The sequence below is a fragment of the Sturnira hondurensis genome, unplaced genomic scaffold (genome assembly GCF_014824575.4).
Source record: "Sturnira hondurensis isolate 20B ecotype Veracruz unplaced genomic scaffold, ASM1482457v3 Scaffold0022201, whole genome shotgun sequence".
Lineage (NCBI taxonomy): Eukaryota > Metazoa > Chordata > Mammalia > Chiroptera > Phyllostomidae > Sturnira > Sturnira hondurensis.
The window spans coordinates 3,890,056-3,906,056 of record NW_028094832.1 but is presented as its reverse complement, the minus strand read 5'-3'; the positions used below and the strand labels follow the sequence as shown (position 1 = coordinate 3,906,056).

Sequence of the window (16,001 nt, the reverse complement as noted above, 5' to 3'; positions counted from 1 at the left end):
GCAGTTCTGTCCAGGTTAAGATAGGCCCCATGGAGGGAGTGGTTACACTCATTTCAAACCGTCAGCAAAGACTTTATGACAGAGACAGTCCCTAAGGTGAGCTATAAAATATGCCCAGTTATTCCTCAGACGGACTGGGTGAGGACTGCAGACGGGCTTCTAGGCAGGAGGCTTAAAGTAACACTGCACTTTCACGGAACAGTGAAGAGGTTCAGTCTGGCTAAGAATAGAATTTAATGTTGGTGTAGAGAGGAAAGCCTGTGGCTAGAAAAAAAAAGGCAGAGAGAGAGGTAAGATGTAAGTCCTGGAATACCTGAGTGCACCACGCTCCATCCCACTGGTGACAGAATTTGAACACTTCTAGGTGACATAATCAGCTCTGAGTTTGCCAGGATCCCTCCCACACAACTATGAGGATGCGTTAGATGAGCACAGTTCTGAAGACAGGGAGACTGGTGCAGAGACCTTTTCGGGATCTAGGAAAGAAGAGAGAGACTGAGTAGATACTTAATTCATGCTGTTGGGGGACTGGCCAGACATCTAGAGACAAATAACCAGGAGCCACTGGATGGAGGTCTCTTTGAAAGAGAGCTGTAGGCCAAATGATGGTGGGATGGAGAGTCTCCAGACAGAGGTGGCAGGAAAGCATTGTGGGTAGGCAAGAGGGTAGGCAAGAGGGGGATGGAAGAGGGCACAGCACAGGATCCCAGGTGACCCTGATCCATAAGGAACAGGGGACGGAAAGGGAAGTCAGCAAAGAACGTGAGAAGGAGCTGTCCTAACGGAGTGAAGAGGCCCTGGGGAGTGTTGTCAAGAGCCAAGAGGAAATATCTCGAAAAGGAGTCTCAGTTAATAGTGCTGGCTGCCTGAAGAAGTCGAGGAAGATCAGGGCTGCAGAGTCAAGCTCTAATCAAGGATTTTGGTGACTTTTTTTGCCAGGGCCGTTTTGTGGTTGAGACAAAAATCTGATTGCAGAGAACTAAAGAGTCAGGCTAGGAAATGAGGCACTGGGAATGGAACCCACTGTACATAATCTCTCTTTCTCAGGTCACTGCTCTGAAAGGAAGGGGGAGAGAGAACACATTGCTCTAACTACAGCATTGTACATTTATAGCAGCTGGCAAGCTACACCTGTATCTCTATTGACCTTTCTCTGCTTTCATACAGATGGGATATGTTTAATGTAATGAGTGATAGTTTCATTTTTATCTTCAAAAATGGACAGAATAAATTTCATGAACATATTCAACATGGCTTAGACATTTATAAAAGATAAAACGGTACATTATGCTCAGTAGTTGGTCCTCATAGAGGAAGCGCACCTCAGGGTGCTGTGGTGGAGGACGGCATTTCATAATGTCGTATCTGGAGCTCGACTGCGTTGGCTCAGACCCCAGCTTTGCCACCTAGCTGCTGGGGCACCACGGGCAGGTTTCTTAGCCTATTATTAGTCTCACTGACTACCATTCTGGTTGGCACTAATCTGTTCAAAAGACACAGAAATTCTCCCTATGCCATCTTTTTCTATCTTTATTCTCTAATCCTGGGAATTTCTGAGAAGGTCCGTAGCAAGGCTGGATCCTGAACAAATACAAACCAAAAGTGTGGTCCAGAGAGAATAGCGGTGCCCCATGAATTACTGACAAACCAGGTTGGAGGACAGAGCTCAGAGTGAGAGCTAAACGGGACTCTTCACTGGGCTTCAGAATGAGGCAGGAATGACCAGCCGTCACAGTTTCAAAGTGGCCTCCAGAGTGAGAAACCCTGCATGGAAGAATAGAAAGAACTTGGTATACGCTGACCTGTTCTCAAGGGTTAAGGGTAGGCTGAGCTTAAGCACATCCAGTGATTCCCAGATTTGCCAATCAGATTCCTCACTGCACCTCTACGGGGACTGAGAGGAAAGGGGCAGAGTAGAGGCCAGGAGTGTGCCTGGTGAGAAAGTCCCTCCCCAAGGCTGGAAGTGTTCTCGACAGCAAACATACGGAGACAGCCTGTCTGCCAGCCAGCTGGCTCCTTCCATCCTTACTGACGGTGATACCTGTGGAGCACACTGTGGATTTCTGCTTCTCTGTTCTTTCCTCTCATTCCTTGAAAGCACAGTCTACCCTTGACACTGACTTCTCTTGGGAACCACATCTGTGTCTTTAATTTTGCTGTAAGGTCTTCCACCACTTTTCTTTATAATTGAAAGCCGGCTTTCCCCTTAATTGTCTGCTTTACTTAAACTTAATTAAATTTAAGTTTAATTTGCCAATTTTTCCCACCTGGCAGTCATTGGGAGTATTCTGCGTGTTTAACAACAGCTATGGACACCAAACAATCAGAATACCAGCCATAAGCTTCCAATGTGGCACCCGCAGACGCATTGGCCTGTGTGTGAACAGGAGCTCTGCCACGCAGCTGATAACAGAGAAAGTAGCAGCCTCTTAGCTCTTTGTAGGACATAGCTTCTTTATCTGTTAACAGCTTCCCCTTAGAAGTGAATACATCCAGCCCTGACAGAGTGGCTCCACTGATGAGGGGTCATCATCCCACAGAGCGAAAGATCACTGGTTCAATTCCCAGTCATGGCACATGCCTGGGCTGTAGGTTTGGTCCCTGTTCAGGGTGCCAATAGATTGATGTTTCTCTCTCTCTATGTCGCACAGATGTTTCCCTCCCTCTCATTCTCCCTTCCTTCCCTCCTCTCTAAACATAAAATAAAATCTTACAGAAAAGAAGTGAGTACAGCCATTATTCTGCCCTCTCACCATCTAATTCCTGCTTCTTCCTGATCTGCAGAAAACACTTCTGCTTTGCTCATTGATTTGAGTGTCTGACTTCCCTTTCATTCTCCATCTTTTCTTCAGTTATCATCTTGGTGTTGATATCCATGTTGATAACTTTCTATATTTTTCCTTACAAGTTTCTATTTTAACTTTATAAAAGTCTTTATCCCTGTTCTAAGTCCCGTAGACCTGGCCGTACCTGAGATCCAGTTAATGTCTCATGTCATCTTGGCCTTCTTGAGCTGATCACTCTCCAAGGGAATCTGGGAAGACTGTTCTCCAGACCACATTTAATCGTACTACATTCCGCCTGGCCATGCGCACCTGAATGCCTCTGACCTGCCATGTTCGTTAGAGAAGAGCCTTCTAGCTAACTGCTTACAAATCCCAGCTGTTTACAATATCATCAATAAACCACCTCCCTTCACATTTAAGTGATGGATTTTATGAAGAAGATGCCTTCTTCCATTGCTTATTACATACCAGGGCCATCTCTATACTGTTATTTAACTTTATAGTTTTGTCCTGTGTATATAATTCATCGAAAGTATTACAACTAGATTTTTTTTTAAACTTACATTTTCTAATCTTTTCAATGGGAGAATTGTTAGCTTTCTTTTTATTTTTTCCTTATTCCTGAACCTGCCCATCTTTCTCCTAATCTTTAGTTGCTTAAACCCTTCCTCTTTCAGAATCATCAACCCCTTTTACTCAGCTTGGATCCCATCATAAGCCGTGTCAGTGATGTCAGGACCTTGACTCTCTTCGCCTCCTTGAATTTCCCGTCTAGTTTTTAAATTGCTGATACTCTGATAACTGTGCCCTCTCTCTTCCCTGTTCTTAACTGTGGGCTACTTATTGTTGCAGTAGAAAGGGAAAAATGGTAACATTTATTTACTGTATTTAGATCCTTTTCACTTAGAATTGGTATTGTGATTCTGAATGATTTTCCATCATAGTCACCACCAGACCCATTTCTAAAAGACTGAGTCGTCTTTACCTCCCAACCGCTCCCCACACTCCCTCTCTGCAGGCGGCCTTGCTTTTCTGAGAGTGATGCCATCTGATGAGTATCCCTGTCTGTGTATTCTAAATTTTAAATCGTGTTTTAATTGTGGTAAAGTTAATATTGTCATAGCAGGGCACATCTGCTCTAATTCACCATCCTTTTTAGAAACAGAGTATCTGCGAAAGGTCACAATAACAGTTAACGGTTGTTGAACATTTATGTGCCAGACTGATGCTAAGTGCTCTATGGGCATCACCTCTGGTGAGCATGGCGTGTGGTCATCAGGACTATGTGGTAGTATTCAGCTCAGTACCTTAGTTAGTTTCTTAAATATTACAGCCTTTTTGGACGACTATGGTTAAACTTTTTAAATAGTAAAATCCAAGGTGCCAAACATTCCTTTGTGATCAAAAAACAATACGTACAATTGTGTATTACATTTAGAACAGCAGAAGAGAAGATACTAATGATTTGAAACTTCAGATGGAAGATAGGCTCTTGGGAACTTTAGGGTTTTTTTTTTTCCTCCCTGGAAAAATGTGAATTGGAAATATACTAATAAATTCAACAATGGGAATGACATGGCTTAAATTTTATATTTATTTAATTTAGGATTATGTTAATTAAATATCTACTTATCAGCTTAGTTATGTTTTAATATAGGTTCTTATTAACATATAGATTCATAGGCCAGTGAAATTGTCAAATCTAATGAAAACAGAGTTCAAAGACAAAATCCTGTCTTCTCATTCTTTTATGAGCCTCTTAAAAATTCAGGGCACCTTTTAAAAAGCCGTTAGAGAAGATTAACATTTCACATCATCATTATAGCTAGTGTTACCAGATTTTACAATGTCACTGATTCCACTTTTAACCTCAGGTGATTGATTTTTGCTCACCATGTTGTAAAACTACTAAAATTTCATTTCCCCAAATCTAACAGGAGAATCCTGCTGCTCTTCTCTCTTTCCCCCCAAACCCCACCCCTGCCCCTGTTTTGCCACACAGCCTCCTGCGATGATGGCCATGGTGCTGTATGGTAGCCACTAGCCATATGTGGCATGCTGAGCACTTGAAATGTAGCTAAGGCAACTGATAAACTGAACTTCAAATGATATTTATTTTAATTAAATATAAATTGAAATAGCCACGCATTGCTGGTGGCTACCATATTGGAAGCTCACCTCCAGTGTTCTTTCAGCACAGACTGAATTCTGAGGACCTCATTTTTTCTTCTAATGGATCTGAATTCTCTTTATGGTAGCAGGAAAAATCCCCCTTTAATGTTACTGGTTATTCTTGTACTAACAAAGGTATTTTCTTTTGTTGTAACTTAATTTATAATCTATGGGTGTTACCATAAACTAAAAATACATTTGATTTGTAGTGAAAAGCCAAATTGGATGCCTAATTCTGTGCAGTCCTCACATAATAGGGGATAGTACATCTTTGTTCCTGTTACTTCGGGTCATTATACTCTTTGGTAGACTCGTTTTTCAAATGTCTACAAATGCATCTGAGTAGTTTCTATCTGCTCTTCACGACGGAAGTGCTGTAGTGGAAAGAGCTTGGACTTCAGTTCAGATTCCAAATTCTCCCCGTGGCTTCTGAGCATGTTTCTCCGTCCCTGGGTCGCAGAGTTGCCATTAGGTTTCCTGCCTCAGAGAACATCGGTTTTACTTGTTTTTCTCCTGACTTGACCTGACTTTCTGTCTCTGGTATCAGACTGGTTGCTCCCAAAACACTCATTTGTACTGAATAAGTGAAAACCAACCACCGTGGTGTTTTATCTTAATAAATACTCCTTACTCACTCACCAGGTTTCCTCTATTTTTTATATCTGTATGATAGGAGACGTGCTAAAAACTTGTTCGAAGAAACATTGAAGGGTAGAGGCATCTGGTAATTTCAAGTAAATATTAATAAATAGTTTCTTCCACAGTTCACTCATTTCCTTCTTTCTTTCCATCCTCTTTCTCTCCGATTCAGATGTAAAGCACAGCACAGCATAGGGAATATAATAAGTAATATTGCAGTAACTTTGTAAAGTGTCACGTGGGTGTTAGACCTTTTGGGGGTGTCACTTCATAAGTTATAGAAATGTCTAACTCTGCTGTACACTCTGCTGTACATCTGAAACTAATATAATGTTGAATTTCAACTGTATTTTAAAAACAAACAATTTAACAAAAAATAAAATAAATGGCAGGATATTTTTCTACTATATTTAAATACTTATTATTTTTATGAACCTTTACCTTTTAACAACTTTTGCATATCTTATAAATAACGTATCATTTAAAATGTTTAAACAGTGGTAAAAGAACTGATTCAATCTAAAAAGAGGGAATTTTTATAAAGCATGTTACATAGTAGACATTATCCTGGGTTGATAATACATTCAGTGAATGTACCTATTATTTAGCCCATGTCAAGAGTCCAAAGAATAAACTGAAGCAGGTGAGAGTTGGACAATGAGTCAATTATCCAGAGTGTAAGTGCCCATGGATATGTGTCAAACACACAAATGTTTTAAGGGAAGATTCTGAAAACATGATTGATGACTGGTTCTAAAGTCTTGGGGAAGTGTAAGCTTTAAAATGTTTAGAGTCAAATGGAGAAAGTACAATTAACACCATACACAGATTGAAGGTTTCTTCCTGCAAAGCATTCAACCCATGGCCCAAGAAAAAGCTTTCATCTTGAAAGATGAAAGAATTAAATTGAAACTGGAACACTGAAGGCTACTACGGAAGCATGCACGTATTGGGGCATATGGTAGTAATCCACTAAACATGTAGTTATAGTCTATTGGCGAATAACCAAAACAGATTTTCCAGGCAAGGATTCTGCCAGATCAAGTTGCCTTTTACTCTGGAAAATGAAAGATGCAGAGAAGTCCGTGTACTAATGGTATCTTTTTTTAATTTCAGAGTTGTTTCTGTATCTCCTTTATAAAAGTATTGCCTTCTTCTTTATAAATAGTTCCTCAGGTGCTGAGTGCTGTCGATTTCAGTGATCAATTTAATCATTTCCGTTCAGTCAAAAGAGTGAATTGCATTGAAAAAGACACTTGCATGCTTTTCAATACAATGAGTGTGTAACAGGAAATCAAAGTAATGCCGGGTTTGTTATTGACTAAAGAGGTGAGCTACCAACATTGAAGGTACAGGATCAAATAATCTAAACTAAGAGGTCAGAGTAGGTACACAAGTGTTTTTGCTCACAGAGACACTCAAGCACTTCTCAATTTACTAAGGGCCTCTGGTTTCTACTCTGATTTCTAATGGTCTTTTTAAAAAATTACACTTAACAGTACTGGAAAGAAATCTTATCAGGCTAGTCAAATATGTGGCAAAATCATTTTTAACTGTCAGGAAGAATTTTCAGTTAATAAAATTACGTAGTTCTGCTCTGTGAGAAGTAAAATCATTTATCAGGAATAAGTAATTACATATTTGTCCTAAAATTAATCAAAATGGGCACAGAAAAGCAGGTGTTTGAGCAGAATTGGAATCTCATTAAAGAACAATTTTATATAGCATAGGGAATCCAGTCAATAGTATCATCACAACTATGTACGAGGGTAGATGTGTATTAGACCTATCGGAGCGATCACTTTGTAAGGTGTATAAGTATCTAATCACTATGGTTTACATCTGAAGCCAATATAATAATGTATGTCAACTGTAATTAGAAAGTAATTTTTAAAAATACCTAATTATAAAAAAGACAACTCAAAAAACCCCAGTTTTGTAAAGTGAGGTTAATTATCGCAGAATGAATAGAAAAAATCATAAGTACAAGAGAATAAAATAAAAATTTTGACCATCCATTTCCCAAAGAATTATAAAGTACCTTAAACTTCTTTTTTGTACTTAAACTTATTTTTTATTCTTTTATTTTGTTTTCTATTGGCTAGCTGACAGTGGAACTAGAAATAGATTGCAGGACAGTTGGTCTTGTGTGTGTGACTGAGTACTGGTTCATGCTTTTTCAGAGATATGCAGATCTCTTGACTTTTTTAGTCAAGAATATTGGCTTATAGACTATGATCATTACTTTATGAAATGGAGATGAACTAGAGATCAGTAATTTATAGTTCTTCTGAAAACATTAGGAACTTTTAAACAAAGACTTAAGATACTGTTGATCTATTTCTAGGAGCATTACCTAACGTGACCAGTGGGGAAATACGCGTTTGAACTGTCTAGGGCAGAGCCTCCAGCTTGTGACAGAGCCTCAAGTAGATCAAGTGTCCAAAAGGGAGTAACTGGTAGATCTGAGAGTCGGTAGTGTCTGTGCCTGCTATCTCGTAGTGAAAGAGCAGCTTTGTGGAATCCTAATACCAGTGTCAAGGTGAAAATTGTTGTCTGAGAGGATATGAAACCTGATGAACGGAGGTTTCTTGTACCTAGAGTTGCCCCAAATCTTTTCTCATCAGTAGTCTTCGGACACTTGTGTAACAAGGCTTATGTCTGTCTCCATCCACCTTGCCCCTTCCTATCTGAAAGGTCAACGTAATTACATTTCTCGTGCAGTTTAGCGCTTAAGTCCACATTCACAGTCTGCCCACTGGCACGAAGCAGGATTGAGTAAATGCTGATTTCTTGAGTCTCTGCAGTCATTTCTGATGCGTCTATCATTTCAGACCCAGCCCCTGTGGTGTGGGCTTAAACTGGATAAGTGGGGTTTCTCCAAGATCCTTAGCAGAACAACTAGCAAACCTGTGCTTCGGTTACATTTCTATTCTCAAAGGCCTTGGCTGTTATTGGTGCCTCCGTCACATAAAAAGATGAAGTTCATAATTTAAGTATCTAAATGTACTTTTCTGTGAACTGACGATTTACCTTTAAATCAGGCTATGAAGTACTGCAATCAATGATTGCTGCTCAATTGTTTTTATTCACAGTGGACATTTGTCACTGGACACCAGTCAACCTTAAGCCAAATAGTATTCTGTCCAAGAAATGCCTTATGTTTTCCAACTTTTCACAAAAATGTTGGTGGTGTTCTGTTTTTTAGTAATTTATTTGGGTTCAAGAGATAGGGGTGTTAGTAATTTCCTTTCCTAAAAATATAATTAGCCTTTTTTGGAAAAAAAATAGAGGTCTGTTGTAAATACTCAAAGTATAAAATTACATAAAAATAAATATTTACTGTGTTCTCAGTAGTAACCACAGCTGGTATATTTCTTTCTAAATATTGTGTATACATATAATTTCTTTCTTCTCTATCCCTCTATTCATGTCTATAGATGAAATGAGAAAAAAATATTCTGAATGTGGATATATAGTACACATAAACTACTGAAACTTTTTCTTTCAATTTTACATTATATGGTGGCCATTCTTCTTAAAAGACTCATGTTTATGTTTTTATGGTACAGAAGTATACATTTAAAATTTTGATAGTACCAACATGTTCTCTGAATTCAGATAACTTTCTCACAGAATAACTTTCTTAGGAGATATAGTCAATAGTATTGCAATGATTATAATTTTATTATTATTATTATTATTTCATTTCTTAAAAAGAACGAGCCCCTTTCTTGGTTGTAAACATTAGTTTACATATGAGATTACTAGGCAAAAGGAATGTATATCATTTTCTGGATGCAATTCAGACATCTAACCGTGGTCGGCATCGGCTCTCCGCAGGGCCCATTTGGAAGCCAGTGCCGAGAAGTGGAACCGGCTGCTGACGTCCTTGGAAGAACTGATCAAATGGCTGAATGTGAAAGACGAGGAGCTTAGAAAACAAATGCCTATTGGAGGGGATGTTCCTGCTTTACAGCTCCAATATGATCATTGTAAAGTAAGTCAACCTCATGTGGTGGGTAACTTTTAAAATTAATTTCGATTTCTGTGAAGTAAATGCATAAACTAAAATTCTAAGTAAATATAAGTTGAATGAATTGGCACCGGTCCTGACCTACAACCCCCCCCCACCCCGACTTTATGCCTTTAGCGCTTATTTTGTATCTGTTGCTTCCATTCGTCTCAGATTAAATAATTCTTCTTATTTAACTAAATTTTTAAAAACACATTTCAGATATTTAAAGCATAATTATAAAATTTATCAAATTTTCCAATAGATTTGAAGATGTTACTATATTGGGAAAATTTTTTCACTGCAAGTTAATCTTAAATTTCAAAGTCATAGGATCATAAAGAGTTACAAACTGGCTGGGGGGTGGGCTGGGGGGGTAAAGGGTAGAAAACTGTACTTGAACAGTAGTTAAAATTTAAAAAAGTACAAACTATCTTATTTATAATGAAATTGAAAAAGTAAGGACTTGCTGTAGTAAGAAAATTGAATGGACTTAAGTTTTACAGCAAATGGCAATAGTATTTAAGATAATTTTATGTTTTCTTTTTCTGAACTTGGACCTTTTTTTGAGTTTCATTTTTATTCTCAAATTTCTGTCTCTATGAAAATTTCTACTTCTCTCATAACCGACATGCTGAAATGTTATCAGCTGACAGATTAATTCTTAGATCCCTGTATTATTTAAATTATTTGCCTTATTAACTTTCTATTTATTTATTTATTATTTATTTATTTAATATTCTGTCACACTAATTTTCTCAAATATCACACATCAGCTTGTTTTATTATATATTTTTCTCTTCACATGCATTGCATGCTCTAAATCTATACATTTTAATTTGATGTTAGAATATTGTTCCCATTTAAAAAATGACTAACTTATGCGTCTTCTAAAGGAAAGTGTCATCTATGCAATACACTGCTTTAATGCAAGATGATAAGGCCTTGAAATTTATTTTATTGTCATTTCTTGTCTTAAGGTTATTCACATTACCAATTGGGTAAACATTCTCTTTCTACTTAAAAACTGAGTATGATAGAGATACAGTGGAAGCATGAGGAAAAAGAAGGTAATGTTGGTGTGATATGCAAAATTAATAATAATAATAATATGTTAATGATTATTACTATTATTTAAGAAAACTGCATTTCTCCTTTTTTTCAACTTTCCCTTCTATCTGTTATTCATATACCATTTTTGTGGATTCAGATATCTGCCATGAAGCAGAATAATGCAAAGCTTTCTAATGGAAGTGCTCTGTAAAGGCACAAAGGCTACTGTGACTATGTGCTACTAATTTTTATTAAAACGAAAACCCTGGCCCTGGCTGATGTAGCTCATTGGATTGAGTGCGGGCTGCGAACCAAAGGGTCATGGTTCAATTCCAAGTCAGGGCACATGCCTGGGTTGCAGGCCCGGTCCCCAGTGGGGGCCATGTCAGAGGCAACCACACATTGATGTTTCTTTCCCTCTCTTTCTCCTTCCCTTCCCCTCTCTCTAAAAATAAAAAAAGAAGGAAAGAAAAAAACCCTTCTAAAACCTTGAAGTATGAAATGATTGTCCTAGTCTGGCCTAAGAAAGTAAAGTGCATGTTAGCGTTTCTAGTAAGTCCTGGCTATTTTCCACCCCACCCCCACCCCAGGCAAGGTCACACACCCTGTTCTATGCTGTTTCAGTCCATTTCAGAGCACTGTGTGTGGTCTTCTCCTGCATCCGTTTAGGACCAGGCATTTAGGTAATAACAATAATTCCAATAATGTTGTTGATGATAATGTTGACTTATTCAGTAAGAATTTGTTGAGTGTCTAATATGCACGATACACTATTAGACAATGGTGAATCAAGAGCGAACAAAGTTCTTGCCTGATTCTGAGTAGGGAAAGACAGACAATGGACAACTGATAAGTATATGATATGTCCCATGATAAAAAGTGACATGGAAAAAAATAAAGCAAGGTCAAAGAGAGCAGCAAAGATGTACTTTTATGTGGGGAAGTTCAGGGAAGTGTCGTAAACAGGTGAGTTTTGAATAGAGGCCTGCAGTAGGTGGGGTGAGAAGCCTCTCTGTGGAGGAAGAATCTCAAGGAAAGGGGACAGGAAGACACAGACATAAGTCTCTGATGTTCTGGGCCTATCTGAGGACTAGCATAGATACGTGCGTGGTTGAAGCTGTTCAGACGGAGAGTGGGGTGGGAGATGGAGTCAGGTGAGGGAGGGGGAAAAGTGTTCAGATCACATGGGTCCTTGAAAGTCTTTGTGAGGACTTTGGCTTTTACTCTGAGTAAGATGGGAAGCCATGGAGGTTTCCATACTTTTAGTGTTATGATCTGTTTACATTATGTAATGATTACTAGTTAAATGATGAACAGAATATAGAGGAGTTCAGGAATGTATTTCAGTAATGCAGGTGGGGGTAAGGGTGGGGGTGACTTGGATAAGGGTGTGGCAGTGGAAATAGAGGTAACTGGTTTCTGAATATATTTTGAAAGAATGTCATTCAGAGAACTGGGGAAAGTGCTGGGTGAGCCAGCTGAAGAGGAAGTTCAGAGTGTGTTTTGTTTGTTTGACATTTTGAAGTTTAAGATTCTTATTGGGTGATTGAATATATAGGTCTGAAGTTGGGGGAAAGGCCAGGACTAGATTAAAGTTATTGAGTACATATGAGTGGTGGAATTGGGTAGGGTCACTTAGGAAGGCAAGAATTCCAACACACGAGCCCTGGCCACCCCAACTTTAGAGGTTGCAAAGCTGAGACTGAGAAGGCAGAGCCAACATGGTAGAAGAACTAAGAGGGGACAGAGTCCAGGCGACCAAGGAAAGAGCTTCATGAAGGAGGGTGATCTTCATGCAGATCAAATATTGCTGAGAGACTGAGTAAGACAAGGTCAGAAAATCGACCATCGGAAGAGAGTCATTTCAGAGCTGTGGTAAAGCTGGAAGCCTAATTGGAGTAGACTCAAAAAAGTATGAGTGGAAATACAGATAACTCTTTCAAGGATTTTTACAATGGAGCTGGAGGGACTAGGGGGGGTGGAGTACAGTAGTCCTGCCTTACTCATGGGGGCTACATTCCAAGACCCCCCTTGGGTACTTGAGACCATGAATAGTACCAAACCCTGCATGTACTATGGTTTTTCCTATACATACATATCTATAGTTAAATGTAATTTATAAATTAAGCACAGTAAGAGAAGATTACAATAACTAGTAATAAAATAGAAAAATTATGACAGTATACCATAATAAAAGTTATGTGAATATGACCTCTGTCTCTCTCAGCATGTCTTACTATACTGTTTTCAACCATTTCTTCTTTTTTCTTTTTTTCTCTTTTGATGATGTGAGATAATAAAAGGCCTTATTAAGTGGAGAACGTTCACCTTTTCTTTGTATACTTGTAAAAGCACTTTCGGCTCCTCCTTGATGTATTAGAATTGCCGGCAGCACGCCTCTTGGGCATTGGGGCCATTATTAAGTAAAATAAGAGACTTGAGCACGAACCCTGTGATGCCCTGTCTGTTGATCTAGTAACTGAGATGGTTCCTATGTGACTAGCAAACACATTGCATGTACTGCGTAAAAACGCTGGACAAGGCGATGATTCACATCCCGAGAAGAGCGGCCACATCCCTGGGACTGTACAAGATTTCATCACACAGAACGCCATGTGATTGACAACTCACGGATTCTTTATTTCCGAAATTTCCCACTTCATATTTTCAAGCTGCAGTTGACTGCAGGTCACCTCACCCGTGGGAAGTGAAACCACGGGTGAGGGAGGACTATAGTGCTTCATAAAGCTGGGGGCTGATTAGACAGGAAGATCCTGCAAAGTGGAAAGTCCATGATGCAGGAGGGAGGGCACCAACTAGGAAGAGGGGTGGGCAGATACAGTGTACAAGTGGAGCTATTGGTTTTAAGTAGAAGGGCAAAGGGTTCATCCATTTTAACAGGCAGCTGTCTGAATGACTTTATTTTGAACCACACAGTACGATTTAAGGGAGTCAGATCAATTTGACAATCTTGCAGTGCTAACTTAGAATACCTAGAGACTATGAGATGAATTTTTTTAATGGGACAAAGACATTGAACACTGATTTGTTATTTCAGGAGATATAATGACATAAGTGCAATTCTTGCATGTCATTGTATACAAGACTTTAGAGATCAATTTAAAAAGCAGTATGTCCTTTTACTTGTGGACAAGAAAAATATTGTTCCACCAGAAGCACCTAAAAACTACCTGTGCTGATGTTACATGAATAAGCACTGAAGTTTCACATTAGAGTTTCCAGGGACAGTGTTATATGTGGAGTAGAAAACACCTTGGGTGGATGTGGGTTACTGCAAACTAGAGAACCATTAAGAGACTCAAAATTTGTTTCCAGGGATGTAAACTCTCTATAAAAGAATTATGTGAATATTTGAATAAAATAATTACAAGTAGACATCAGACTAACCTCAGCAGTTTATGTATTAAAGTTGACCAATACTTTGGGGGGCTTTTCTCATGTGGATAGTGGTGTAGTATCCTCTATTCTGAGGCACCTAATGTTGGACCTTTCTATACAAAGGTATTGAACTTAGCACATGGCCTTAGATGGACCCAGTTTCAGTTCCCACCTGTTCCATTCACTAGCTTTGTGATCTAGGCTTTGGGGGCATGTTGTCCAATCTCTTCAGTCCTATTTCGGCCATCAGTATATGAGCCACTTGGCACAGTACACATAGTAGGTGCACATCAGTATATGAGCCACTTGGCACAGTACACATAGTAGGTGCACATAAGCATTAGCTGTTGGAGTTCTTCTTTAAACTAGGGCTTATATTTTCTAGTATTTAAAAGAATTAGTTGTTCCATGTTTACATTTTGTATTTTATCATGGGTTTATTATATTTGGGCACTATAAATTTTGCTATCATAACTTGGCATTTATTCTTTTAGCCTGTTGGAAGCTTAAATGATAACTTTGACTACTCAGGAAATGGGGTAAAGTCATTGAAACAACAATGTATTTGAGAATTTATGTAGAGTAAGATACTATAAAAGAGACTGGGATATGATTTATTTCTTGTTTTTAATAAAACAGTTTATGCCAAGCCCATAAAGCATACAGTGCCTTTTGTTAGCTTATCAAAGGTGAACAAATTATAAATGTTTAACCATTAATCTAATTGCCTTTAAAGGCAATATTTGAATGTTAGCATAAGTAAGGAACACAATTAATATGCACTATCTTACATTTGAGTTTGCATGACTTTCTTCTAGGTCCAGGCTTCTTTCCCCATCCCAGGTAATTATCGTAAGAGACTCTGGTATGTCATATTAATGTGGGCAGTCATGTTGATATATAGGGATTGGTTTATGGGAACTCATATATTTACAACTCTTCTGATTCCCACATATATTTCTATATTTTAGTCCTTATATGTGCACCAATGATCTGATAACACTTTTTCATAACTGTTCTTTGATAATGGCAATGCCAATTACTTTATCAGTCAGCCAGCCAGCCATTCATTCATTCATCCATCCACCCACCTACCCACCAATACCCTTCACTGAATGCTTATATGGTGAATTTGATGCTGAAATATACAAAGAGTAATAAGGCACAGCCTGTGCACTTCAGTGACATATTTAATAATTCATGTACCTAAGTGCTTTGTCCTTGTGGCGGCATCCAGAAGAAATATTAGCCATTTGACTATTTAAGTGATGGCTCCAAGACGTCTATTTAGGATGATACCATAAGGCATGCATTCAAACATCTCACCTGCTCAAAACATCTACCAATTAGGAATAAAATATTTTAAAAAACCAGAAAACCAAATATGGAAAAATTGGGCTCCGAGATAGGACATACATTCTCTAGACCAGCAGCAGGGCAGAAAAGCGAAGTAGTTTGTGGGGTTGATGCTGCCGAACACTGTAGCCGTCCTGGGTCCTGAGTGATAAGGGAGAAAAGCCCGCTAGTGAAGGGTCTGCTCACGGTCTCTTACACAATGAAGGGAGTGACTCCTTTCTTCCTGCAATGTAAGTATCTTAGGAACTGATATTATTATAAAACATCAAATGCCTATATTTTCTGGGTTGTTTCAGTCCGTGACTCAGAACATTATAGGTTTTTAACAACTGTAATAAATACTTTGTTTAAAATTTAATGAAATGTGCACATAGGCAGCAGACCCATTAAATACTAATAATAAGTCAGAAGGCCCGAGAGTGGAGTGTTTGGCATGGGGCCCGGCACATAGTACGTGCTCAGGAAACCGACTAACGCTTCCTCCCGTGATGGCTGAGACTCAGGCATGATGGTTGGATCATGTCCGTTTTGTCATAAACTGTCTAGGCTGTACAAGTTATTTTCATTAAATAAAAGCATGT

The 16,001-nt window shown here is 38.7% G+C and overlaps 1 protein-coding gene across 8 annotated transcripts in view; it reads left to right on the top strand.

Moving 5' to 3' along the window:
* Positions 1 to 16,001, top strand: part of UTRN (utrophin) — a 451,811-nt gene that overhangs the window by 306,428 nt on the left and 129,382 nt on the right. For all 8 annotated transcript variants that reach the window (XM_037034777.1, XM_037034776.1, XM_037034775.1 and 5 more), the window contains one exon: positions 9,441 to 9,597. In XM_037034777.1, the coding sequence (XP_036890672.1) occupies positions 9,441 to 9,597 (157 nt within the window). The remainder of the gene's footprint in view (positions 1 to 9,440; positions 9,598 to 16,001) is intronic.